Source organism: Oncorhynchus gorbuscha, linkage group LG19 (assembly GCF_021184085.1).
Source record: "Oncorhynchus gorbuscha isolate QuinsamMale2020 ecotype Even-year linkage group LG19, OgorEven_v1.0, whole genome shotgun sequence".
In the NCBI taxonomy this organism is placed as follows: Eukaryota; Metazoa; Chordata; class Actinopteri; order Salmoniformes; family Salmonidae; genus Oncorhynchus; species Oncorhynchus gorbuscha.
The window spans coordinates 59,163,959-59,191,420 of record NC_060191.1 but is presented as its reverse complement, the minus strand read 5'-3'; the positions used below and the strand labels follow the sequence as shown (position 1 = coordinate 59,191,420).

General features: G+C 46.6%; 1 protein-coding gene across 1 annotated transcript in view; it reads left to right on the top strand.

Annotated features, from left to right (window-relative positions):
* Nucleotides 1-923: 923 nt before the first annotated feature.
* The window catches only part of LOC124005110 (solute carrier family 12 member 9-like), a 49,240-nt gene continuing 22,701 nt past the window's right edge, over nucleotides 924-27,462 (top strand). Inside the window, exons 1-8 of the mRNA XM_046314049.1 lie at nucleotides 924-1,574; nucleotides 4,001-4,135; nucleotides 4,513-4,650; nucleotides 5,275-5,592; nucleotides 8,256-8,363; nucleotides 8,501-8,612; nucleotides 26,223-26,380; nucleotides 27,031-27,113. Coding sequence (XP_046170005.1) covers nucleotides 1,352-1,574; nucleotides 4,001-4,135; nucleotides 4,513-4,650; nucleotides 5,275-5,592; nucleotides 8,256-8,363; nucleotides 8,501-8,612; nucleotides 26,223-26,380; nucleotides 27,031-27,113 — 1,275 coding nt within the window. The 5' untranslated portion in view covers nucleotides 924-1,351. The remainder of the gene's footprint in view (nucleotides 1,575-4,000; nucleotides 4,136-4,512; nucleotides 4,651-5,274; nucleotides 5,593-8,255; nucleotides 8,364-8,500; nucleotides 8,613-26,222; nucleotides 26,381-27,030; nucleotides 27,114-27,462) is intronic.

Here is a 27,462-nt window from a genome sequence, read left to right as displayed (position 1 = left end):
GCAAGCAGATGTACAGGGCTGACAACTTCTATAGTTTAAATGATACAGTATACATTTGATGTGTAGAGCTATAATGAAAACTATTTAGAGGGTGCAACAGTTCAAAACCTCTGGAGTCAATGTCAGTTGGCTTTTCATAGCCATGCATTCAGAGGTCGAGAGAGAGAGAGAGAGCGAGAGAGAGAGAGAGAGAGAGAGAGAGAGAGAGAGAGAGAGAGAGAGAGAGAGAGAGAGAGAGAGAGAGAGAGAGAGAGAGAGAGAGAGAAGGGGTCGAAACAGCAGGCCCGGGACAAGGTAGCACACCTGGTGAATTAGGTCAGGGGTCTTCAGCTGCAGGTAGAACAGTAGAACATCAGGTGTCGTCCTAGAGAGCATGCCTAAGATTACAGTACACCAGATAATAACCTGGCACATAGGCTATTGCAGCATAGATACTGGGGACTGAGATAAGCGGGGTCAGGGGTCACTGTGGCCCCATCCAAAGTTACCCCTAGACAGGGTCAATGTGAAAATGTTCACTTCAAAACTTTAAAATCCTGTTCTGTCATGAGTTGATCGTAGTCAAAAAAACATTTACTGTTGTCGGTATTGTGTTGTTATTGTTTTTGTTTCTTTACATTATAATAAATAAAAAAAATCATGTAAATCAATGTTTGTTATTTAATTTCAATAATATATTGTTTGTATTTTCAATAATTGTATGTTTAAGCAACTTTAAACTCGCCCTTAACGGTGTAGGCCACAACTGGATGCATTCGGTTGTTCTGGCGATGGTATCAACTGGATGCATTCGGTTTTTAGGGATACATTATCTTCAACCTTGGTTCCCTTCCACTGAAAACGTGGGAACTCCGCTCGGGTCTTTATTTTACCCCTGCTGCGTTAGGTTACTTGAGGGGGACTTTTATTTTGAACATTTGCTGTATGATTACGTGACCTAAATGGCACTAGCTTCATAATGGTCACGGATTGTTGGAAAGTGCCAACAAATGCGACGGGCAACTTTTACGAGAATGTGTGGTTTGTTATGTAGACCCACTACAATATAGTGTTTTCTCTTATTTCGAGTGGGGTTAGGCCACACGAGGAGAAACTGTATTTCTAATGTCGAGGTAGGCAAACTATATTGATTAGCATTCAGATTGTAACGATTGGTGCGTGCCAATGTTGTTCAGCGTCTGTTTACATGATTTGAGAAAACAATGTCGTTGTAAAGTCATGCGCACTGATTTTTGCTTCAATGTTTGAGAGTGAACTCTAGAAACTAGCTTAGTTGAAAAAGACGACACAATTTTGATGAAAGGGTGTTTTAAAGTTCTGGTTGGTCGTAGTAGCAAACAGCAGCTTTGCCATGTCGGAGAGGACACCACTCTTGCACTATCGCCTCTCCACAAGTGTCAATGAGCAGTCGGGGGAGCATCAGCCGTGTCTTCCCAGGGAGGCTGTGGATCAGTCCCCGGCTTTTTCCAGGCGGAAGTCGGCGCACCACAGCTCCAAAAAGCTCTCCACATTCTTTGGTGTGGTGATACCCACCTTGCTGTCTATGTTCAGCGTGGTGGTCTTCCTACGAATTGGTGAGTAACGTTATAGCCTACTGTTATTTATTACAATGCCCACAAAATAGCTTTATTATAGGCCCATGTTGGTAACTTTGAGCCAGTTGTTGCCTGGAAACCCGACGTTGAATTGCATTGAATTCTACATCGGGCAGAAATTAGCGTTGGAATCTGGAAAGTTGTTAGTAACTCTCACGAGCCCTACAAGCCAGAATGTTAAATACAATGTTTTTACGTTAAAATATCATTTTATTCAACATTCTTGAATGAAAAATGTAATAACAGGCCTGGTGGAAACACGTTTCGGCAAACTTTGCAAATGTCGACAAAACAAAATACGTTAGACAAGGTGGGATATTTTTGTTTCGGTAAAATGAATTGTGCAAGATCTAGGTGGAAACGATTTTATTCGCAAATATTGCTTTAATAAGCATAAAATCGAAGTAAACTTGGGAGTCACGCGATGAACTTAATACTAATTTCCAATAAATATCCAGGGGCTTAATCTGGTGACATGATCATCGATACTTGGCTGCCATTTGACAAAATAATAGATTTTGTCACTAATAACCGCATCGTGTAGGCTATACTTGCGCTGTGCTGTTGGCTAGAACACACGTGCAAAAACCGGAGATGGCTCACTCGCTATATTATTATTATTAATTTACATTTTTAGAAAACCATCAGTAGAGTTGAAAATGCGATGGAAACCTATTGATTTTTTAAAATGTTTTATTCGGTAGTGATTTATTTACATCTGTCCCTCATTTTAAGGTAAATCCTGTTACGTGAATTGAACTCTCGTTTTATTATGTTGAACATATTGTTTTTTTAAATAGTGTAAAGCAGTTTACCTGGTTCTACTCTCATTGGCCATTTTCTGGTGTTTTGTGATGGTCGGGCAGAGCACGTCAACCCTGTTAGTCATAGATAGACAGGTTAGATATTTACATTTTTTTTTGTTAAGCTTGCATTTAATTGTACCTCCCTGATGCACACAAGCTTCCATCCCTCTGTCACACGGGGATTTAAGATAACACCGTTAACCCTGTAACTTAATTTGGCACTTACTATAGTAATTTTTGTTTTTAGAGATGGGAACGTGTTGAAAGTGCTCTTTATGACAGAATGTAAAAATTTGGTGAAATCAAACACTTGGTGGAATTACCCTTTTGCCACTTAAGTCCCTTGGTGTGTTACAGTACAAGGGTATGAACTGCTGAGAGTTGCAGAGATAAAAGTAGGTTAACGGATAGAGCCTACTGTAGTGAGTGCACCCTGGGACAGATTGTTATGGGGTCATGATGATAAATGTGTAAATATGTATGACAACAATTTTCTTACTGGAGGAATATAATAGTTTCAAGTGGACTAACAATATGGAGTAAAATGTAGTTCTTGCAAGAAATGGATTATTTACTTGCGCTATAACTTCAGTCTCGAGCCGTTAATCACATTCACATGATGCAGAGCTAGAGGTCCAATATCTCCGATGGCAATGACATCCGTATCCATAGTGATATTAACAAATCATCTGAAGATATGTTTACAAACACAGTCCCCATTTGTCAATGTCTCATCTGTTTTCTTTGTTCAGAGGTGTTTTATTCTACCACAGTGTTGTCATGGTAAGTACAGTGGTCTGCCGGTGAGTGTTCTCTCTGGCCTTGGTGTGTTCCACCCTCTGTTTTGCCCCGTCTCGTGATACCTCAGCTGCTGTGGTTTAGACACGCAAACGTTGAACAGCCACTAGTTTGAGAGACAAGAATGCCATTCCACATAACATAAGCACTGCATTATACCTTATATGGAACAATATGGCACCTTCTGTTTCAATGCATAGGAGTGGTGTACAGTGAATTGGATGACTTCTGTTTCAATGCATAGGAGTGGTGTACAGTGAATTGGACGACTTCTGTTTCAATGCATAGGAGTGGTGTACAGTGAATTGGACGACTTCTGTTTCAATGCATAGGAGTGGTGTACAGTGAATTGGATGACTTCTGTTTTGGTTAAAAGCATAAAGTAACCTGTTCTGCATTTTGACCTATTGTTGAATGTTGCAAGGAAGTGGTAGCATTGTAGAAGTTTGGTATTTTGCTATAGGCTATTGTCAGTCTAAACTGATTTTACTGTGTGTGACATTGAATAACATTTCTTAAACATAACTGGATGCCTTGGTGTTTTGATTAATAATTACATGATTGTGTAACTTCGCATGGGGAGGAGGGTCAAACTGCTGTCTCAACTGTATAGTGAAGGTGAAAGCCAATGAGAATTCCCCACTGCATGTTCTTGTTGACAATTACTCTAAATTCCAAGTTCCAACTTGCTCTACGATAATTGTTAAACTACCAAACCCAGTTCCTGTTAGACTTTGAGATTATTTTAATTTGAAATGTTAAACCATAGTGTGGTCCTTGTGTTCTCTCCTCTCCCGTCAGGTTTTGTGGTGGGCCAGTGTGGGCTGTATCAGGCCATAGCCATGTTCTTAGTGGCCTACTTCATCATCAGTATGACCGTGCTGTCTGTGTGTGCCATCTCAACCAATGGAGCTCTGGATGCAGGAGGGGCCTACTGTATCCTCCTCAGCAACACACACACAGCTCTATATGATAGATGTATAGACATGTCATTTCAGGCCCATTAGCTGCACACACACACTCCACCTTAGTGCTCTTTCAGTTTCATTAATGTAGCATTGTATTCCTCAACGTATAGATATTTGTGTGTGTGTGTCAGTGAATGGCTGGTATTGTTTTCACTTTATCTGCAAGACTCATTGTGAGTGTGTGAGAGGAGGATGGGAATGAGTGTCTGTGCCTGGGTCTATTTCTTTCAGTGCCTGATGACATCCACATTTTAAAGGCCTTCACTTCATTATAGTGTCCACATACACACTCTTTCTCACATATTGACTCCTGTGTATCCCAGCCTTAACCCCTCTCCTCCCCAGACATGATAAGTCGTGCGTTGGGGCCAGAGTTTGGGGGCAGTCTAGGTGTCATGTTCTTCCTGGCTAATGTGTGTAGCAGTGCCCTCTATATCCTGGGTCTGGTCGAGGCCATAGTAGCAACCTTCGGGCTTCCAGAAGGTATACAGCCATACTCTCTACCTCTTCCTGCTCTGTTTGCGGGTCAATGTTTATTCGGGTGAATCTTGTCCTGGAGGCAGAGCTGGGTGATTTCCATTAGATGGGCCAGCGGCAAATTCAAAATTGGCAATTATTTTATACATTTCTGAAAACAAATAACTTTTTGATCTTACTAAAGGTAAGGCTTAGGCATAAGGTTGCCATTGTGGTTAAGGTTAGGTTTAAAATTTGATTCTATTACCTTTTGCTGTTCCAGCTAGTGACAACCCTGCAGAGCTGCCTCCAGTACATGAGTCATCCCAATAAATACCAACCTGTGCTCTGTTTATATTGACAGACTACTTTTTTAGTATATTGTATTTGATCTAAAACTAATCTGCTTTGACAATGTCTACACATGCATGTCATGCCCATTTTTAAAGCTTATTGAATCAAACTGAACAATTTAAATGTAATTGGATTATAACCTTTTGACCTTTTCATGGTCTGTTTCAACTATCACCTCATTCCCTCACCCCCTCATCTTCTCATCAACCACCTCATCTTCTCATCAACCGCCTCACCTTTTAACCTGCTAACCCTCTCACTTACCTCCTCTTCTCACCCCCATCTCTCCCTCTCCAGATGGGGTGAACCCAGCGGGTTCCCTCCAGGTGTTGCCAGCGGGGTATTGGTGGTCGTTGCTCTATGCCACCGGCATCCTCCTCCTCTGCTTGCTTGTGTGTCTGGTGGGGGCAGAGATCTACGCCAAAGCCTCGTTCATCATCTTCCTGGTGGTCATGCTGGTGCTGGCCACCATCTTTATCAGCTTCTTTGCTGTGCGCCCGCGCACCATCCTCCTGCCCGCTGCTCCGCCCATCCTCAACGGCACGGGGCCACAGCCGCCGACCATGGCCAACTTCACCGGCTTTAAACTGAACACACTCCTGGGCAACCTGGATGGTGAGAAAGAGCGTCTGTCTGCGTGATGGCTGGGGTGGGGGGGGGGTAGTTGTGTGTGTGTGTTGTGCACTAATATAAATGTGTGTGCTTAATGCATGTCATTCTAAATAGAATTGCACTTGATTTAAGCTGCAATATGTAACTTTTTGTGTGCCCCTACCAAATTCAAATAGAAGTGTGTGTTATAGATCTGTCATTTGCATTGAAAGCAAGTCTAAGAAGCAGTAGATGTGTTCTATGTGTGCTATTTCTATGCTTCCCGTTAAGTTTCATTCGTCTTTTGCTTTCGGTTTTGTACACCAGCTTCAAACAGCTGATAATACAATATTTTTGGTTTATGGAATGTATATTTCGCAGCAGTGTAGATGGTACAATATTCTCTACACTATGCTTGCTTGTTTTCTCACGTAAACTGTCATTTAGAATTTTACCAACCAGGAAATGGCTGAGTGATTTCTGCATAGTGCATCTTTATGGAATTTAATATAGCAAAGCATTATTAATGTGAGCATAAGCAATGTGAGTGATGTCTCATGTTTAAAATATATATATATATATATATATTTTACCTTTATTTAACCAAGTATGCCAGTTGAGAACAAGTTCTCATTTACAATTGCGACCTGGCCAAGATAAAGCAAAGCAGTGCGACAAAAACAAATGGGATAGCTATACTGGTGTGCAAAAGAGCAACAACAACAAAATAACAATATGGGGATGAAGTAGTTGGGTAGGCTGTTTACAGATGGGCTGTGTACATGTGCAGGGATTGGTAAGCTGCTCTGAAAGCTGATGCTTATAGATGGTGAGGGAGATGTAAGTCTCCAGCTTCAGTGACTTTTGCAATTTGTTCCAGTCATTGGCAGCTGAGAACCGGAAGGAAAGGAGGTGTTTGCTTTGGGGACGACCAGTGAAATGTACCTGCTGGAGCGCATGCTACGGGTGGGTGTTGCTATGGTGACCCATGAGCTGAGATGAGGTGGGGCTTTACCTAGCAAAGACTTACAGATGACCTGGAGCCAGTGGGTTTGGCGATGGATATGTAGCGAAGGCCAACCAAAGAGAGCATACAGGTTGCAGTGGTGGGTAGTGTATGGAGCTTTAGTGACAATGGATGGCACTGTGATAAGACTACATCCAATTTGCTGAGTCGAGTGTTGGAGGTTATTTTGTAAATGACATTGTCAAAGTCAAGGATCGGTAGGATAGTCAGTTTTACGAGGGTATGTTTGGTAGCATGTGTGAGGGATGCTTTGTTGTGAAGTAGGAACCTGATTCTAGATTTCATTTTGGATTGGAGAATGAAAGTTTACAGTCTAATCAGACACCGAGGGAAGTCAGAACCGTCCAGAGTAGTGATGCTGGGCGGGCGGGTGAGGGTAGCGATCGGTTGCAGAGTATGCATTTAGTTTTACTTGCATGTGAGAGCAGGTGGAGGCCACGGAAGGAGTGTTGTATGGCATTGACACTCGTTTGGAGGTTTAACACCGTGTCCAAAGAAGGGCCAGATGTATACAGAATGGTGTCGTCTGCGTAGAAGTGGATCAGAGAATCACCAACAGCAAGAGCGATATCATTGATATGAAAAGAGTAAGCCCGAGAATTGAACCCTGTGGCACCCCCATAGACTGCCAGATGTCCGGACAACAGGCCCTCCGATTTGACACACTGAACTCTAAGTAGTTGGTGAACCAGGCGAGGCAAACATTTGAGAAACCAAGGCTATTGAGTCTGCTGATAAGAATGCTGTGATTGACAGTCGAGAGTCTTGGCCAGGTCGATGAAAACTGCTTTACAGTACTGTCTTTTATCGATGGCGGTTATGATATAGTTTAGGACCTTGAGCATGGCTGAGGTGCACCCATGACCAGTTCGGAAACCAGATTGCATAGCGGAGAAGGTGTGGTGGGATTCGAAATGGTCGGTGATCTGTCGTTAACTTGGCTTTCAAAGACTTTAGAAAGGCAGGGCAGGATGGATATAGGTCTGTAACAATTTGAGTCAAGAGTGTCTCCCCCTTTGAAGAGGGGGATGACAGCGGCAGCTTTCCAATCTTTCGGGATCTTAGACGATATGAAAGAGGTTGAACAGGCTAGTAATGACAGTTATGCATAATTTATGGTGGCAGAATTGACTTGTTTATTATCTTAGACACATACACCAATTATAGGTTTAAGCCTCTTGTTTTGCTGAGTGTTTACCAGGGTTGTAATTAGTGGGTATCATAAATATCCATTGGCTCCCCATTTCCACCATAACCAACCAACCTCACTGAGCTGAGGGATTTATTTCCAGTGTGGAAATCAACCACATGATTACTCTGCTAATCGCCATAACACACACACACACACACACACACACACACACACACACACACACACACACACACACAGCCCCTTTGAAGAACCTGTTGTCAACAAAATGACACACTTTCTTTGCCATTGTAAAGCTTACCCTCCAATGAGAACTGGGTTAAAAGTCAATGGCTTCATATGTAACACAAACTATACTTGAACCAGCAATGGCGAGAGATGGCATTTTTGTACTTTTTGAATTCTAAGAGGCATGCATGTTCATCAATTCCATTTCTTTTGTTAAATATCTGAATTTGCGGTGGATTCGGACATGGAGCTGATTGAATTGATTTCTAAATCTTTCCCTAGCTGACTATGCTGTGGACTACACAACAGGAACCATGATGTCCTTTGCTACGGTGTTTGCTGTCATGTTTAACGGGTGCACAGGCATCATGGCTGGATCCAACATGTCAGGTAAGAAATGGATGTTTGATCAATGGGTGGAGAGATGGGATTTCTATTTAGCTGCTCAGTTTTGAAAGGGGACGTTCAAGACTTATCCAAGGGATCAGAGACGTGTGTGTCTGACCTGGTGTTGTGCTGTGTCCCAGGTGACCTGAAGAACCCTAGCTACTCCATACCTCGAGGAACCATCACAGCTGTCATCTTCACCTTCATAATCTACAACCTCCTCAGTCTGATGGTGGCCTGCTCCTGTGACCGGTCAGTCACACACACACACACACACACACACACACACACACACACACACACACACACACACACACACACACACACACACACACACACACACACACACACAAGTTTGGGCATAATCTATGTAGATGAACACACCTGTAACACGTACAGTGCATTCGGAAAGTATTCAGACCCCTGGACTTCTTCAGCATTTTGTTACAATACAGCCTTAAATTTACAGGCTTAAATGGATTACATCTTTTTTCCCCCTCATTAATCTACACAATATACCCCATAATGGCAAAGCAAAAAAATAGTTTTTTTGTGTGCAAATGTATTAAAAATAAAAAAAGATCACATTTACATAAGTATTCAGACCCATTACGCAGTACTTTGTTGAAGCACCTTTGGAAGCGATTACAGCCTTGAGTCTTCTTCGGTATGATGCTACAAGCTTGGCACACCAGTGTTTGGGGAGTTTCTCCCATTCTTCTCTGTAGATCCTCTCAAGCTCTGTCTTGTTGAATGGGGAGCGTCGCAGAACAGATATTTTCAGGTCTCCAGAGAGTTTTAGATTTGGTTCAATTCCAGGCTCTGGCTGGGCCACTGAAGGACATTCAGAGACTTGTCCCAAAGCCACTGTGTGTGTGTAGGGTCGTTGTCCTGTTGGAAGGTGAACCTTTGCCCCAGTCTGAAGTCCTGAGCGCTCTGGTTTTCATCAAGGATCTCTTGTACTTTTCTCTAGTCAGGTTTGAGGGAAAGATGAACAGTCTCCCAGCCCCTATTGCTGAAAAACATCCCCATAGCGTGATGCTGCCACCACCATGCTTCACCGTAGGGATAGTGCCAGGTTTCCTCCAGTCATGACGCTTGGCATTCAGGCCAAAGAGTTCAGTCTTGGTTTCATCAGACCAGAGAATCTTGTTTGTCATGGTCTGAGATTCCTTTAGGTGCCTTTTGGCAAACTCTCTTTTTCAAGGCAAAACCGCTCCCGCTCCTTCAAGTTGGCTTGGTTCCGCTGGTGTACAGCAGTCTTTAAGTTATACCACAGATTCTCAATTGGATTGATATATTGGCTTTGGCTAGACTATTTAAATGTTTAAATGTTTCCCCTTAAACCACGCAAGTGTTGCTTTAGCAGTATGCTTAGGGTCATTGTCATGCTGGAAGGTGAACCTCCAGCACAGTCCCAAATCTCTGGAAGACTGAAACAGGTTTTACTCAAGAATTTCCCTGCATTTAGCACCATCCATCATTCCTTCAATTCTGACCAGTTTCCCAGTACCTGCCAATGGGGAAAAACATCCCCACAGCATGATGGCGTTCTTGTGGTGGTGAGAGGTGTTGGGTTTGCGCCAGACATAGTGTTTTCCTTGATGGCCAAAAAGCTAAATTTAGTCTCATCTGACCAGAGTACCTTCCATATGTTTGGGGAGTCTCCTACATGCCTTTTGGAGAACACCAAACGTGTTTGCTTATTTCTTTCTTTAAGCAATGGCTTTTTTTTCTGGCCACTCTTCCGTAAAGCCCAGCTCTGTGGAGTGTACGGCTTAAAGTGGTCCTATGGACAGATACTCAAATCTCCTCTGTGGAGCTTTGCAGCTCCTTTAGGGTTTTCTTTGGTCTCTTTGTTGCCTCTGATTAATGCCCTCCTTGCCTGGTCTGTAAGTTTTGGTGGGTGGCCCTCTCTTGGCAGGTTTGTTGTGCCATATTCTTTCAATTTTTTAAATAATGGATTTAATGTTGCTCTGTGGGATATTCAAAGTTTTTGATATTTTTTTATGACCCAACACTGATCTGTACTTCTCCACAACTTTGTCCCTGACCTGTTTGGAGAGCTCCTTGGTCTTCATGGTGCCGCTTGCTTGGTGGTGTTGCAAACTCTGGGGCCTTTCGGGAACATGTATGTGTGTGTATATATATATACAGTGTGGGGGGGGAGAGTATTTAGTCAGCCACCAATTGTGCATTCTCCCACTTAAAAAGATGAGGCCTGTAATTTTCATCATAGCTACACTTCAACTATGACAGACAAAATGAGAAAAAAATATCAAGAAAATCACATTGTAGGATTTCTAATGAATGTATTTGCAAATTATGATGGAAAATAAGTATTTGGTCAATAACAAAAGTTTCTCAATACTTTGTTATATACCCTTTGATGGCAATGACAGAGGTCAAATGTTTTCTGTAAGTCTTCACAAGGTTTTCACACACTATTGCTGGTATTTTGGCCCATTCCTCCATGCAGATCTCCTCTAGAACAGTGACGTTTTGGGGCTGTTGCTGGGCAACACGGACTTTCAACTCCCTCCAAAGATTTTCTTTGGGATTGAGATCTGGAGACTGGCTTGGCCACTCCAGGACCTTGAAATGCTTCATACGAAGCCACTCCTTTGTTGCCCGTGCGGTGTGTTTGGGATCATTGTCATGCTGAAAGACCCAGCCACGTTTCACCTACAATGCCCTTGCTGATGGAAGGAGGTTTTCACTCAAAATCTCACGATGCATGGCCCCATTCATCCTTTCCTTTACGCAGATCAGTCGTCCTGGTTCCTTTGCAGATAAACATCCCCAAAGCATGATGTTTCCACCCCCATGCTTCACAGTAGGTATGGAGGAAGACTCGGGTATGAGGAAGACTCAGAGATTGTGGACAGGTGTCTTTTATACTGATAACAAGTTCAAATAGGTGCCATTAATACAGGTAACGAGTGAGGACAGAGGGGCCTCTTAAAGAAGTTACAGATCTGTGAGAGCCAGAAATCTTGCTTGTTTGTAAATCCTACGTGATTTTCTGGATTTTTCTTTTTTCTCATTTTGTCTGTCATAGTTGAAGTGTACCTATGATGAAAATGTATTTTGTGTATGTCCATTAATAATAATCCATTTAAATTACAGATTGTAATGCAACAAAATTGAAAAAATTCCAAGGGGCATGAATACTTTTGTAAGACACTGTAGATGACATGTATTTGTCCCCGCTGACCCTGTGTCAATACAGGTGCATGATAATGGTCCATTCTAAATCCAATTTCACACATTTCTTAGTATATGTAAAGACAAGATTCAATCAAGAATAGTGACAATATTATCCTATCACTTGTGAATTATATGTCTCTTGGGAATGATGCCCAGCATAAGAAACAATGCTCTTTTTTTGTGACTTTTTAAAAATCAGTCGCACACCTCATGTAGCCTAGCCCATGGGCCTACGGCCACACAAAGGGGATGCCGCCATGAAATTCTAGGCATCAAATTGTGAATGAGTGACTGATGTAGTGTACAGCCTGCACAAAAAAAATCTAAGCAGAGCTCATGCCTTTCAAGCAACTTTTTTCAAATCATCATTAGTTGTGCCATGCAGCCTTACAATGTATAAAAAATCAAAACCTATAGCCCAACATTTGTTTGAACAACTAAAGTTACATTAATAACTCTAAATTAAGCATATAGGAATAACTATTTCTTTGTTAACCGCTCAACACAAAATAGCTGCATGTGCGCACAACCTCCAGTCTATTTTATTCTGTTCCATTGTATTCGACATACTATAAAATAATGCCTCGGAATTCTAAGCAAATCTTGTCAGCTAAATGAACTTGTCAGCTAAATGAACTTGTCGCCTAAAGACATTTTGCATTGCCAGATCAGGACCGAAGGACAACTCCGAGTATGCTATTCTGTTCTTCTGAAATAGACTACATTTTTTTTCATGCTTCGTTAGACCTGTCTAAAATAAATACTGGATATATTGTGAAGGTGTAGATGTTCCAAAGGTCTGCATCAAAGTAAGTCACCCAGTCAAATACTACTTGAGTAAAAGTATTTGGTTTTAAATATACTTAAGTATCAAATGTAATTGCTAAAATATACTTAAGTATCAGAAGTTAAAAGTAAAGTATACATCTTTTCAAATTCTTTATGAAGCTAACCAGGCGGCACAATTTTCTTTTTGAAATTCACAGATAGCCAGGGGCACACTCCAACACCGACATCATTAAGAAATGAAACGTGTTTAGTGAGTCGATCAGAGGCAGTAGGGATGAGGAGGGATGTTCTCTTGATAAGTGTGTGAATTAGACCATTTTTCTTTCATGCTCACCATTTAAAATGTAAGGAATACTTTTGGGTGTCGGGGAAAAAGTGTATGGAGTAAAAAGTCCATTTTCTTTAGGAATGTATTCAACAGTGCCCCAAAAAAACTAATGAATTAGTATTTTACTAAAGTACTTTACACCACTGACAGGTGGACTCCAAGTTGTGGAAACATCTCAAGGATGATTAATGGAAACAGGATGCACCTGAGATCAATTTCGAGTCTCATAGCAAAGTGTGTGAATACTTATGTAGATAAGGTATTTCTGTTTGATATTTTTATGAATTTGCAAATATTTCTAAACCTTTTTTCACTTTGTCATTATGGGGTATTGTATAGATTAATGAGGAAATGTTTTTATTTAATCAATTTTAGAATAAGGCTTTAACGTAACTGTGGAAAAAGTCAAGGGGTCTGAATACTTTCCGAGTGTACTGTATGTTCACATACAGGTGCGCACACCCGATCCAATTCAAACTCGTCTCAAATTTGCACTCAATGAGCGACTCACATTTACAATTCATTCTCTCTCCTACTCACACACGTTCTCTCACTCACACTCCCGTCTCTAGCTCAGTGCCAGTGTGCAGTATTGATGTGGTACTAAAGCAAGTGTTGCCAAAGTGCTAAACTGATATAAAAGGACCATAAAGGAGCATTGGAAATCAATACAGCCATAAATTATACTCCTCCCTGTCCTCCCCTCTACCTGTTTTACCGTTTCCCCTCCTGAAATTGATGTGGTTGTAGTTGTAGTCATTAATTGATGTAGTTGTATGGTTGTAGTCATTAATGTTTTCATTTGAAACAGTGGTTAGTGGTAGTTGTAGGCTAATCTTAGTGTGTGTTTGAGTGTGAAATGGACCTTTCACCTTTTCAAATTGGCACCACCTGCTAATCACATGACCTCACGAGAGGGCTGCTTCAATGGAGGCAATGAGACCCTGTTCCTATGAAGTGTGGGTGGGTTGGTTCTTCTATCTAAACACCTAAAGTCCCCACAAGGATAGTAAAACAAGAATAATGTCCCCTCGTGGGGACATTTCCCACATCCTCATGAGAACAAAGGCTATTTTAAGCTTAGGTTTTAGGGTTAAGGTTACAATTAGGGTAAGAGGTTAGGGAAAATTGGATGTTGAATGGAAATCAATTTTAGGTCCACACGAGGATGGAATAACAAAACGTTTGTGTGTCCGGGGGCATTCATAGTGGAGTTATGTGGAAGTAGTCATTTGACATTTTACACCACAAATAGAAACGAGAAGTGGAATGAGGAAGTAAGAGTAGATCAGACATTAGCAGCTAGAGATGTACTAATTCATTGACCATGTTTACATGCCCACCAATATCTCGTTATTCGGGATACTCAAGTATTTAGTTTTTTTGAGTTAAACATCATATCCCTTTTACAATAACCATAAAAAAGCTTTTATCCCAGTTATGAGAAACCCAGAGAAGATGCCTGGGATATGCTGATCTTAGATGGGATACTGTGGCATGTAAATATCTTATCCCGTTCACTGTTTTTCGCTGTCTGCCAGGCTTAGTTTCACGTATCATGGGTGTTGTGATTATTCTTTTTTTTTCATCTGATTATCAAACAAATGACTTAAAAAGTAGGCTATACCTGCACAGTTCCATCCACCATAATTCCATAAGAATGTATTTTGCTGATACAACAGTCTACTGGACGGTATAGCTCACTTTCACCCCTAATATAGATATGTTTCTGCTTATCATTTTCAGCACTTGGTAGGCCATTTGTCAACTATAGCTTCTCTTCTGTCATAACTGGTTGCCCAGAAGACCAAAATAAGTATTGCTCACCAGAATGTATTTCATCGATCAGAATGTATTTCATCGATTAGAATGAATGCAGTATAATCCAGTTAACACGGTGAAGTTGTCTGTTTCTTTTAGGGACCGGGGAGAAAATGCAATAAATCCAGTATAATCCAGTTAACACGGTGAAGTTGTCTGTTTCTTTTAGGGACCGGGGAGAAAATGCAATAACTCCAGAACAGTGGAATGATGTCCAAATGTCATCAGTTTGACTGGTTTTATGGAAATGAAAAACTGAGAAAACGATAAACTGTTTCTCATAAGACTTCAGTTCGTCTTGGGTGTATATTTTATCTGGTTGAAATACTGTCTGCTTTGCATAAGTGCAAAAGACAATTTGCACGTACATTAACATTTTCTCAAGAGATGCTGAAAGACAGAAATCCTATTTCTCAACTCCTGTTCTCAAGACACTAACATTTGTTATCATTTTTGGCCTGCTACAAGAAATGCATAATTATACAGGAGTTAATATTATATTACTCTACATGTGAGCGGTTATAGACCTACAGTTAATATTATATTACTCTACATGTGAGCGGTTATAGACCTACAGTTAATATTATATTACTCTACATGTGAGAGGTTATAGACCTACAGTTAATATTATATTACTCTACATGTGAGCGGTTATAGACCTACAGTTAATATTATATTACATGTGAGCGGTTATAGACCTACAGTTAATATTATATTACTCTACATGTGAGCGGTTATAGACCTACAGTTAATATTATATTACTCTACATGTGAGTGGTTATAGACCTACAGATAGTAAGTGAAATGTAGACACTATTCCATTTAACCCATATGAACTTAAATGAGGAATATTCATGGGTTCAGGGATATCAAAAATACATGTAAACAGCTTATCCCGAATAAGACCTCAAGCAGGATATGTGCTACTATCTGGAATACTGTGTGCATGTAAACGTGTTCAGGGATGGGTAATGTAGTTGTTGATGAGACCCATCGGATCATGATATCCTAGGTGGTTGGTTTCTACATAATCTAGATCATGAGGGAAGTGGTATTCAGGACTCATAGAGGCACATGTATGTTTTTACACTTTGAGGAAATTCAGAGTATATTTCGATCCATACTTCAGGATATGAACAAAAGGATAATAAGAATGCATTTATTTCTCCAGTAGGTTCAGTTATCTAGCTGTGCCCCGATCTGCTGTGGTTTAGTGTTGCTTTCTTTATGTTGAACAGGGCCTGGCATGCAGTGGAGTGTGACTTTATTGGTCTTAGGTAGTTCGACTGAATGGAGGAAATGTATGAATGATACTGCCTCCAAGGTCCTTTTATAGTACTTGATGGGGTCTCAAAACCATATCTAAACCTTTTACTGAACTGTCTTCGTAGTTAATGCACATGTGAAAACACGCTGACTGCTCCGCCAGTAGTACATAGAGTAAAGTAACGCATTGAAGAGGATAATGGGAACTGGCCAGGGGTAAAGCACCATTTCATCTTGCCTGTTACTGGAAACATAAAACGTTTATTTCTGGTCAGGGAATTCCACATGGATTATAACCTCATTGACCAGAAGGGCTGTATAACGTCCTTAACTAGAGGTAAACTTCATAAATGCCGATTTTACATTACGAAACAGTTACACCCTTGTCACAAGGAAGGTCACAGGTTATGTCTATCAACAATATGCCATGTTTTTTGTTGAAAGTAACATGTGGCTGTCAGTTGTAAGTTTTTACTATTCAAGTCACTTTTCAGGAAAAACCCATGTCGCTAGTGCATCTGTCACCAAACTTAAAAACTTTTATCATATTTCTGATATTAACTTTTAAAGTAAACCTGTCACCACCGTCCCGGTTCATGTCATTAAGAGACAGACTAAATAGATTACTGAGATTAAATAGGAAGAATGTGTATTAAAGCCATCAGTCAACGTCACATGGAGACATTGCTAAATGCCAAACACCCCCATCGTCACCAAGCATTGCCATAGCAACTGCACATTGTTGATGGGAAAGCAGTTGAAGGCTGATCACAGTCTGGGTCAGTGATTCTCACTGAAGAGGAACAACTAGAAGCTTTTTCAGTTAGATATTATTCCCCTTTTGTTAGTCAGAAATGGATTAACATGGTAGCAGTATCCTGAAATATCCAACAGGTGGCGGTCACACCATCTCACAAGATGAGGAGCTCCCTTTGTGTTTTAGACTCTAACATGAGGTCAAGAGGTTTCTTAGGCTGCATTTACCCAGGCAGCCCAATTCTCATCTTTTCCCTGCAAAATTGATCTTCTTACCGATCACATCAATCTTTTCACATCAGATTTTTTTCATATCTGATTGGTCTAAAGACCAATTAGTTGGAAAAAGATCAGAATTGGGCTGCCTAGGCCTTACTGATACAGAAACGGTATAACCTTTGAATAAAGCCAAAATGAATTGCTCTCCTTCAGCTAGTTATTCTGCGTTCTTGGTAAAGACATTGTGTTCACTTAAAGTGAATGTCAGGGAGATTAAGAATGGGTTTTCAGATCTACAGTAGTGTTTCCTTTTGGGAGAGTGACACCTGATGCATACCTGAATATGTTACAGGTGCATATTTACAGAGTGTGTTCTGAGAAGCGTATAGGAGCCCAATGTAAAATATGATGATGATGGAGGAGGAATGTCGAGTGCCCAGAGATGAGGAATGTCGAGTGCCCAGAGATGAGGAATGTCGAGTGCCCAGAGATGAGGAAGGTCGAGTGCCCAGAGATGAGGAAGGTCGAGTGCCCAGAGATGAGAAGTCTGTTAACCCTGTGTGACAGGGTAGCCAGTGGTGACATATAGCCCACTGCCAACTCTCCAACTCCTCACAGCCAAGTCCTGCCCAATCCCCCAATATACACTCAGCTTACCGTGTGTGTATCTTGGTTAGGGACCCGACTGATCTGTGTGTATCTTACTGTCATTCTCTTTCTCTGGGTAAGTGAAGAGAGAGGGTGGGTGGGTGTGTGTTCATTTCCTGAATGAGTGTCATTTGGTGTGTATTTGTGTATCTCTATCTCCTCTATGGATGAGTGGCATTGTAGTGTGTGTGTGTGTCTCTGGTTGGTGTGTGTGTGCACCTGTGTGTATTGTCAGTGACCTGTTGGCTAATCCCATCCTGCTATTGAAGTTTATGTATTTATTACTGACTAAATAATTAAATAAATGTATTCATTTTGTTCTGCTATCTCCTTCATGCAGCCTGTTTGTGGAAGCTGTGTAGTCCCTCAAGGCTCTGCAATCTCCAACATGCAGCCTGGTGTGTATGTGGAAGCTGTGTAATCCCACAAGGCTCTGCAACCTCCAACATGCAGCCTGGTGTGTGTGTGGGGAAGCCTGGTGTGTGTGGGGAAGCTGTGTAGTCCCACAAGTCTCTGCTATCTCCAACATGCAGCCAGGTGTGTGTGGGGAAGCTGTGTAGTCCCACAAGGCTCTGCTATCTCTTTGCTTTTTCTTCTGCTTTTTAGCCCCCCCATATGGCTTTTATTAGTGTGTGAGAGAATGTTGTACTGTGTCTCTCACCCCCCCCCCCCCACACACACACACACACTCGCTGGCTCGTAGTGCTAGTCTCTTGTCCAGACATTGTGAGGCAACAAGTCCAACATTCTCAGTCTGTCTGCTCTCCCTCTGTCTCATACCTCTGTTCCCTTGCATTCACCCCACTGCAGAGTGCCTGTCCTTAGCTCTCTCTGTCCATCCTCACATTATTTGCTTGCTGTCTCTCCACCACAGAGATCTCTCTGTATCTCTTGTTCCCTCTCTGTCTGTCTTTCCATGGCAATAGCGTGGTGAAAGCGGTCTTGTCTGCTGGTGGACTTCACCCTCTGACCCTTACTACAACTGGTCCTGTCACTGTCATCACACAGGTAGAGAGATGGAGAAGGTTCTTATGTTGCCCATGTCCTCTGTAATCCTGTGGACCCCAGGAAGAGTAGCTGCTGCATGAGCAACAGAAAATGGAGACCCTCGTAACTTAACCACATAAACATAGTATCAGGAAGGAGAATGTAGCCAGAGAATAGAATAGGAGAGGGGTGAAGTAAAGACAAAATGAAAGTGGTAGTGAGTGAATGAGAGAGGGAGAGGAGCTCTGCAGGCCTTGCTAGCTATTGATCCCATTTTATACTCCTCAGCCACAGCCTAGCCCCCAGGGAGCACTTAACCATCACGCTCGCTCGCTCTCTCGCTGTATGGCCCGCTCTCTCGCTCGCTCTCTCGCTGTATGGCCCGCTCTCTCGCTCGCTCTCTCGCTGTATGGCCCGCTCTCTCGCTCGCTCTCTCGCTGTATGGCCCGCTCTCTCGCTCGCTCTCTCGCTGTATGGCCCGCTCGCTCTCGCTCGCTCTCTCGCTGTATGGCCCGCTCTCTCGCTCGCTCTCTCGCTGTATGGCCCGCTCTCTCGCTCGCTCTCTCGCTGTATGGCCCGCTCTCTCGCTCGCTCTCTCGCTGTATGGCCCGCTCTCTCGCTCGCTCTCTCGCTGTATGGCCCGCTCTCTCGCTCGCTCTCTCGCTGTATGGCCCGCTCTCTCGCTCGCTCTCTCGCTGTATGGCCCGCTCTCTCGCTCGCTCTCTCGCTGTATGGCCCGCTCTCTCGCTCGCTCTCTCGCTGTATGGCCCGCTCTCTCGCTCGCTCTCTCGCTGTATGGCCCGCTCTCTCGCTCGCTCTCTCGCTGTATGGCCCGCTCTCTCGCTCGCTCTCTCGCTGTATGGCCCGCTCGCTCGCTCGCTCTCTCGCTGTATGGCCCGCTCTCTCGCTCGCTCTCTCGCTGTATGGCCCGCTCTCTCGCTCGCTCTCTCGCTGTATGGGCCCGCTCTCTCGCTCGCTCTCTCGCTGTATGGCCCGCTCTCTCGCTCGCTCTCTCGCTGTATCGCTCGCTCTCTCGCTGTATGGCCCCCGCTCTCTCGCTCGCTCGCTCTCTCGCTGTATGGCCCCCGCTCTCTGGCCCGCTCGCTCTCTCGCTGTATGGCCCGCTCTCTCGCTCGCTCTCTCGCTGTATGGCCCCGCTCTCTCGCTGGCCCGCTCGCTCTCTCGCTGTATGGCTCGCTCTCTCGCTATGGCCCTCTCGCTGTATAGCCCGCTCGCTCTCTCGCTGGCTCGCTCGCTCGCTCTCTCGCTGTATGGCCCGCCCGCTCTCGCTCTCTCGCTGTATGGCCCGCTCTCTCGCTCGCTCTCTCGCTGTATGGCCCGCCCGCTCGCTCTCTCGCTGTATGGCCCGCCCGCTCGCTCTCTCGCTGTATGGCCCGCCCGCTCGCTCTCTCGCTGTATGGCCCGCCCGCTCGCTCTCTCGCTGTATGGCCCGCCCGCTCGCTCTCTCGCTGTATGGCCCGCCCGCTCGCTCTCTCGCTGTATGGCCCCGCTCTCTCGCTCTATGGCCCGCTCTCTCGCTAGCCCGCTCTCGCTCGCTCGCTCTCTCGCTCTATGGCCCGCCCGCTCGCTCTCTCGCTCGCTCTCTCGCTCTATGGCCCGCCCGCTCGCTCTATGGCCCGCTCGCTCTCTCGCTCTATGGCCCTCTCGCTCGCTCTATGGCCCGCTCGCTCTCTCGCTCGCTCTCTCGCTCTATGGCCCGCTCTCTCGCTCTATGGCCCGCTCTCTCGCTCTATGGCCCGCTCTCTCGCTCTATGGCCCGCTCTCTCGCTCTATGGCCCGCTCTCTCGCTCTATGGCCCGCTCGCTCGCTCTATGGCCCGCCCGCTCGCTGGCTCGCTCGCTCTATGGCTCGCTCGCTCTCTCGCTCTATGGCCCGCCCGCTCGCTCTCTCGCTCTATGGCCCTCTCGCTCGCTCTCTCGCTCTATGGCCCGCTCTCTCGCTCTCTCGCTCTATGGCCCGCCCGCTCGCTCTCTCGCTCTCTCGCTCTATGGCCCGCCCGCTCGCTCTCTCGCTCTCTCGCTCTATGGCCCGCCCGCTCGCTCTCTCTCTCGCTCTGGCTCGCCCTCGCTCGCTCGCTCGCTCTCGCTCTATGGCCGCTCGCTCGCTCTCTCGCTCTATGGCCCGCTCGCTCTATGGCCCGCTCGCTCGCTCTCTCGCTCTATGGCCCGCTCGCTCGCTCTCTCGCTCTATGGCCCTCTCGCTCGCTCTATGGCCCGCTCGCTCTATGGCTCGCTCGCTCTCTCGCTCGCTATGGCCCCCGCTCGCTCGCTCTCTCGCTCGCTGGCTCGCTCGCTCTGTATGGCTCGCTCTATGGCCCGCTCGCTCGCTCGCTCTCTCGCTCGCTCTATGGCTCGCTCGCTCTCTCGCTCTATGGCCCGCTCGCTCTCTCGCTCGTTCTCTCGCTGTATGGCCCTCTCGCTCGCTCGCTCGCTCTCTCGCTCTCTGTCTGTATGGCCCTCGCTCTCTGTCTGTATGGCCCTCTCGCTCGCTCTCTCGCTCTCTGTCTGTATGGCTCTCGCTCTCTGTCTGTATGGCTCTCGCTCTCTGTCTGTATGGCTCTCGCTCTCTGTCTGTATGGCTCTCGCTCTCTGTCTGTATGGCTCTCGCTCTCTGTCTGTATGGCTCTCGCTCTCTGTCTGTATGGCTCTCGCTCTCTGTCTGTATGGCTCTCGCTCTCTGTCTGTATGGCTCTCGCTCTCTGTCTGTATGGCTCTCTGTCTGTATGGCTCTCTGTCTGTATGGCTCTCTGTCTGTATGGCTCTCTGTCTGTATGGCTCTCTGTCTGTATGGCTCTCTGTCTGTATGGCTCTCTGTCTGTATGGCTCTCTGTCTGTATGGCTCTCTGTCTGTATGGCTCTCTGTCTGTATGGCTCTCTGTCTGTATGGCTCTCTGTCTGTATGGCTCTCTGTCTGTATGGCTCTCTGTCTGTATGGCTCTCTGTCTGTATGGCTCTCTGTCTGTATGGCTCTCTGTCTGTATGGCTCTCTGTCTGTATGGCTCTCTGTCTGTATGGCTCTCTGTCTGTATGGCTCTCTGTCTGTATGGCTCTCTGTCTGTATGGCTCTCTGTCTGTATGGCTCTCTGTCTGTATGGCTCTCTGTCTGTATGGCTCTCTGTCTGTATGGCTCTCTGTCTGTATGGCTCTCGCTCTCTGTCTGTATGGCCATCGCTCTCTGTCTGTATGGCCATCGCTCTCTGTCTGTATGGCCCTCTCTCTCGCTCGCTCGCTCTCTGTATGGCCCTCTCGCTCGCTCGCTCGCTCGCTCTCTGTATGGCCCTCTCTCTCGCTCGCTCGCTCTCTGTATGGCCCTCTCTCTCTCGCTCGCTCGCTCTCTGTATGGCCCTCTCTCTCTCGCTCGCTCGCTCTCTGTATGGCCCTCTCTCTCGCTCGCTCTCTGTATGGCCCTCTCTCGCTCGCTCTCTGTATGGCCCTCTCTCTCGCTCTCTGTGCGGCCCTCTCGCTCGCTCGCTCTCTGTACGGCCCTCTCTCTCGCTCGCTCGCTCTCTGTACGGCCCTCTCGCTCGCTCGCTCTCTGTACGGCCCTCTCGCTCGCTCGCTCTCTCGCTCGCTCCTCTCGCTCTATGGCCCGCTCGCTCGCTCTCTCGCTCTATGGCCCGCTCGCTCGCTCTCTCGCTCTATGGCCCGCTCGCTCGCTCTCTCGCTCTATGGCCCGCTCGCTCGCTCTCTCGCTCTATGGCCCGCTCGCTCGCTCTCTCGCTCTATGGCCCGCTCGCTCTCTCGCTCTATGGCCCTCTCGCTCGCTCTCTCGCTCTATGGCCCTCTCGCTCGCTCTATGGCCCGCTCGCTCTCTCGCTCGCTCTCTCGCTCTATGGCCCTCTCGCTCGCTCTCTCGCTCTATGGCCCGCTCGCTCGCTCGCTCTCTCGCTCTATGGCTCGCTCGCTCTCTCGCTCTATGGCCCGCCCGCTCGCTCGCTCTCTCGCTCTATGGCTCTCTCGCTCTATGGCCCGCTCGCTCTCTCGCTCGTTCTCTCGCTGTATGGCCCTCTCGCTCGCTCGCTCGCTCTCTCGCTCTCTGTCTGTATGGCCCTCGCTCTCTGTCTGTATGGCCCTCTCGCTCGCTCTCTCGCTCTCTGTCTGTATGGCTCTCGCTCTCTGTCTGTATGGCTCTCGCTCTCTGTCTGTATGGCTCTCGCTCTCTGTCTCTGCTGGCTCGCTCTCTGTCTGTATGGCTCTCGCTCTCTGTCTGTATGGCTCTCGCTCTCTGTCTGTATGGCTCTCGCTCTCTGTCTGTATGGCTCTCGCTCTCTGTCTGTATGGCTCTCGCTCTCTGTCTGTATGGCTCTCGCTCTCTGTCTGTATGGCTCTCGCTCTCTGTCTGTATGGCTCTCGCTCTCTGTCTGTATGGCTCTCGCTCTCTGTCTGTATGGCTCTCGCTCTCTGTCTGTATGGCTCTCGCTCTCTGTCTGTATGGCTCTCGCTCTCTGTCTGTATGGCTCTCGCTCTCTGTCTGTATGGCTCTCGCTCTCTGTCTGTATGGCTCTCGCTCTCTGTCTGTATGGCTCTCGCTCTCTGTCTGTATGGCTCTCGCTCTCTGTCTGTATGGCTCTCGCTCTCTGTCTGTATGGCTCTCGCTCTCTGTCTGTATGGCTCTCGCTCTCTGTCTGTATGGCTCTCGCTCTCTGTCTGTATGGCTCTCGCTCTCTGTCTGTATGGCTCTCGCTCTCTGTCTGTATGGCTCTCGCTCTCTGTCTGTATGGCCATCGCTCTCTGTCTGTATGGCCCTCTCTCTCGCTCGCTCGCTCTCTGTACGGCCCTCTCTCGCTCGCTCGCTCGCTCTCTGTACGGCCCTCTCTCTCTCGCTCGCTCGCTCTCTGTACGGCCCTCTCTCTCGCTCGCTCGCTCTCTGTACGGCCCTCTCTCTCGCTCGCTCGCTCTCTGTACGGCCCTCTCTCTCGCTCGCTCGCTCTCTGTACGGCCCTCTCGCTCGCTCGCTCTCTGTACGGCCCGCCGTACACGGCCCGCTCGCTCTCTGTACGGCCCTCTCTCTCTCGCTCGCTCGCTCTCTGTACGGCCCTCTCTCTCTCGCTCGCTCGCTCTCTGTACGGCCCTCTCTCTCTCGCTCGCTCGCTCTCTGTACGGCCCTCTCTCTCGCTCGCTCGCTCTCTGTACGGCCCTCTCGCTCGCTCGCTCTCTGTACGGCCCGCTCGCTCGCTCGCTCTCTGTACGGCCCGCCGTACACGGCCCGCTCGCTCTCTGTATGGCCCTCTTTCTCTCTCTTTTTTTCTCTTTTTCTATCTCTCTGTGTGTATGGCCCTATCTGCTTGCCTCCCCTCGGTAGTTGGTTCTGAAAAAATAAGAAATGGCAAAAGAACATTAATGTATGAATAAACAAATAAGAGTATGATTGAGGGGATCAACAAATGAGAGAAAGAGCAGATGAGGTGTGGAATGAGAATGAGGGTCCAATCTCTCCAGGCTCTTTCACTCATTTAACTGCATTCCCCTCTTAAAAAACCTATTTTCTTCTGTCAGGTGCTTTACTTCGTTCTGTTCTTTATTTCCATGGCAGAGCTCATTCCAGCTTCATGATCCGATCAATAATCTACATTATGGGATGGAGGGGACACCAGGACGGACACACTCACACACTCAAAAACAACCGTATACACACATGTTTCTACAAATGCATAGCCTACACAGACATGTTAATAAAAATGACCATATGAAAGTACCCAACTGTGTATGAACACACACAAATGCAGTTATTCTCTCCTCTGCTCTCTCTGCATGGCTGTCACCTCTTTATGATGGCTTTGTTTTGGAGTGCAGATTTGAAAATGTCAAGCCCGTTCAGATTTATACTGCACCTGCCACACGTCACAAGGATTAATAACAAGGGCATAGCACTGACCAGCTCCATTACACACACACACACACACACACACACACACACAAAAGTCACTTTCAATGATCCAACCAACACACGAGCATACACTCAAATGGGTGTTTTATGTTTTTGCTATTCTGTGTGTGTGTGTGTGTGTGTGTGTTGCTTGTGGAAAGGACCGTTGAAAGTGAATCACTATTAAGCATATGTCAGAGAGCCTGATTAAAGCAATGGCTCATAAACATTTTACTGCGGCACCCGACTCATAACACAGACGAACAATCGCACACACACAACAACTAACACGCACAAACCAATCATTGGCATTTCCTAATTTTCGGGGGAGATATGAATTTATCGTGTGTGGCTCTATCTGGGTTTCAGTGTGAAAAAATGGTGTTCAGATGTGTGGCTGGACGGAACAATATTTAATAGGGCCATGATGATAAGTATTAAAACTAGACGACCTGAAAGAACGTGACGGGAGTCTTAATTACAGTGGAGAGTGAGGGAGAATGGACACAGTAGTGGGCAGAGAGGGGGAGCGAGAGAATAGACACTTGGGTGGGGAGCGAGGGAATGGACACTGGTGGGTGGAGAAGGGGACAGAGAGAAGGGACACTGGTGGGCAGAGGGAGAAGGGGACGGAGAGAAGGGACACTGGTGGGCAGAGGGAGAAGGGGACGGAGAGAAGGGACACTGGTGGGCAGAGGGAGAAGGGGACGGAGAGAAGGGACACTGGTGGGCAGAGGGAGAAGGGGACGGAGAGAAGGGACACTGGGGGGCAGAGGGAGAAGGGGACGGAGAGAAGGGACACTGGGGGGGGCAGAGGGAGAAGGGGACGGAGAGAAGGGACACTGGGGGGCAGAGGGAGAAGGGGACGGAGAGAAGGGACACTGGGGGGCAGAGGGAGAAGGGGACGGAGAGAAGGGACACTGGGGGGGCAGAGGGAGAAGGGGACGGAGAGAAGGGACACTGGGGGGGGCAGAGGGAGAAGGGGACGGAGAGAAGGGACACTGGGGGGGCAGAGGGAGAAGGGGACGGAGAGAAGGGACACTGGGGGGGCAGAGGGAGAAGGGGACGGAGAGAAGGGACACTGGGGGGGGCAGAGGGAGAAGGGGACGGAGAGAAGGGACACTGGGGGGGGCAGAGGGAGAAGGGGGACGGAGAGAAGGGACACTGGGGGGCAGAGGGAGAAGGGGATGGAGAGAAGGGACACTGGGGGGCAGAGGGAGAAGGGGACGGAGAGAAGGGACACAGAGGGGGGGCAGAGGGAGAGGAGAAGGGGACGGAGAGAAGGGACACTGGGGGGCAGAGGGAGAAGGGGACGGAGAGAAGGGACACTGGGGGGGCAGAGGGAGAAGGGGACGGAGAGAAGGGACACTGGGGGGGCAGAGGGAGAAGGGGACGGAGAGAAGGGACACTGGGGGGCAGAGGGAGAAGGGGACGGAGAGAAGGGACACTGGGGGCAGAGGGAGAAGGGGACGGAGAGAAGGGACACTGGGGGGCAGAGAGGGAGAAGGGGACGGAGAGAAGGGACACTGGGGTGGGCAGAGAGGGAGAAGGGGACGGAGAGAAGGGACACGGCTGGGCAGCCAGGGGGAGCGAGAGAGATTGAAACAGGGGGGTAGAAAGACCTGATGGAATGGGGGGGGGGGGGGGGAGTAGGTTGAGAAGGAGGAAATAGTGGTTGAGGGAGATATTGTGTGAGAAAGGGGTGGAGTGAGGCAGGGCACAATCAGAGAGGGGTGTCCATTTTCTCTCTGATTTTTTTCCATCTCTTATTCAAGTATTAAGATAACACACAGCAAATAAAGTCGGAACATCGGTCTTTCTTTCACCCACTGTCTCACCCCTTTCATCTTGCACCTATTCATGTCGATGTTTGTTTGCGTGTTACCATTCACTCTTCATAGGTAACACGTGTTTAATTTGAATTGTGTATAATAATCTGATTTCTCTCTCAGTATTCTCCTCCAGAGGGACTACAGTTTCCTGCGGGACATTAATGTGTGGAACCCGTTGGTGACCGTTGGTGTGTACTCCTCCACCATGTCTGCTGCCATGAGTAACCTGATAGGGGCCTCTCGCATCCTCTACGCTCTGGCACGGGACGACCTGTTTGGTGGGTACACCCATGTCCTCTTCTCTCTTGTTCTCTCCTCATTATTTGTCTTTATAGCTGCTTCTGTCTCTCCTTTCACTGGTGTTGTGTGGATAGGGGAGATGAATAGCGATATTAAGCAGGGTTCCCGTGTAGTGGGCAGCTGGAGCAGGGGAGATGACTCAAAACCATACTGAACCAAACTGACTGACTCAGCTCTGGATTGCTAGCAATGCTTTTCAGGGGTTAAAAAGAGATTTTAGTAGTTTTTTGTCTTTGCCTAGTTGACTGTTTGATTAAAGGTGTGTAAGTTCAAATGAAGTTCTTATCATGTGTGTGTCATTCATACCTGCTGCATACGACATCACCGTGTCACTCTCCTACACTCACTGGCTAATATAGTGTAAACACACACACCTCATCTCATCCAGTTTAAAACCATCTGCTTTGTCTTCTGTCTTTTATCTTTCTTTCCTCTCTCCTATCATCTCCTTTTATTTTCTCTCTCCATCCCCTGTTCTTGGCTGTTCTTGGCTGATTTGAGTTGAAAGTCTCCTAATTTAATTAATTTCATGTATGAACTGTGAAATGTGGTCCTTAACTTTAATCCCCTCCGTTTTGCTCCTTCTCGACCTCCCTCTTACTCTCACATATGCTCTCGCTCTCTGCAGGCACGGTGTTGTCTCCAGCTAAGAAGACATCTGTCAATGGGAACCCCTGGGTGTCTGTCCTCCTATCCTGGTTCCTAGTACAGGTAAAACAATGGGAACCCCTGGGTGTCTGTCCTCCTATCCTGGTTCCTAGTACAGGTAAAACAATGGGAACCCCTGGGTGTCTGTCCTCCTATCCTGGTTCCTAGTACAGGTAAAACAATGTACAGGTAAAACAATGGGAACCCCTGGGTGTCTGTCCTCCTATCCTGGTTCCTAGTACAGGTAAAACAATGGGAACCCCTGGGTGTCTGTCCTCCTATCCTGGTTCCTAGTACAGGTAAAACAATGGGAACTCCTGGGTGTCTGTCCTCCTATCCTGGTTCCTAGTACAGGTAAAACAATGGGAACTCCTGGGTGTCTGTCCTCCTATCCTGGTTCCTAGTACAGGTA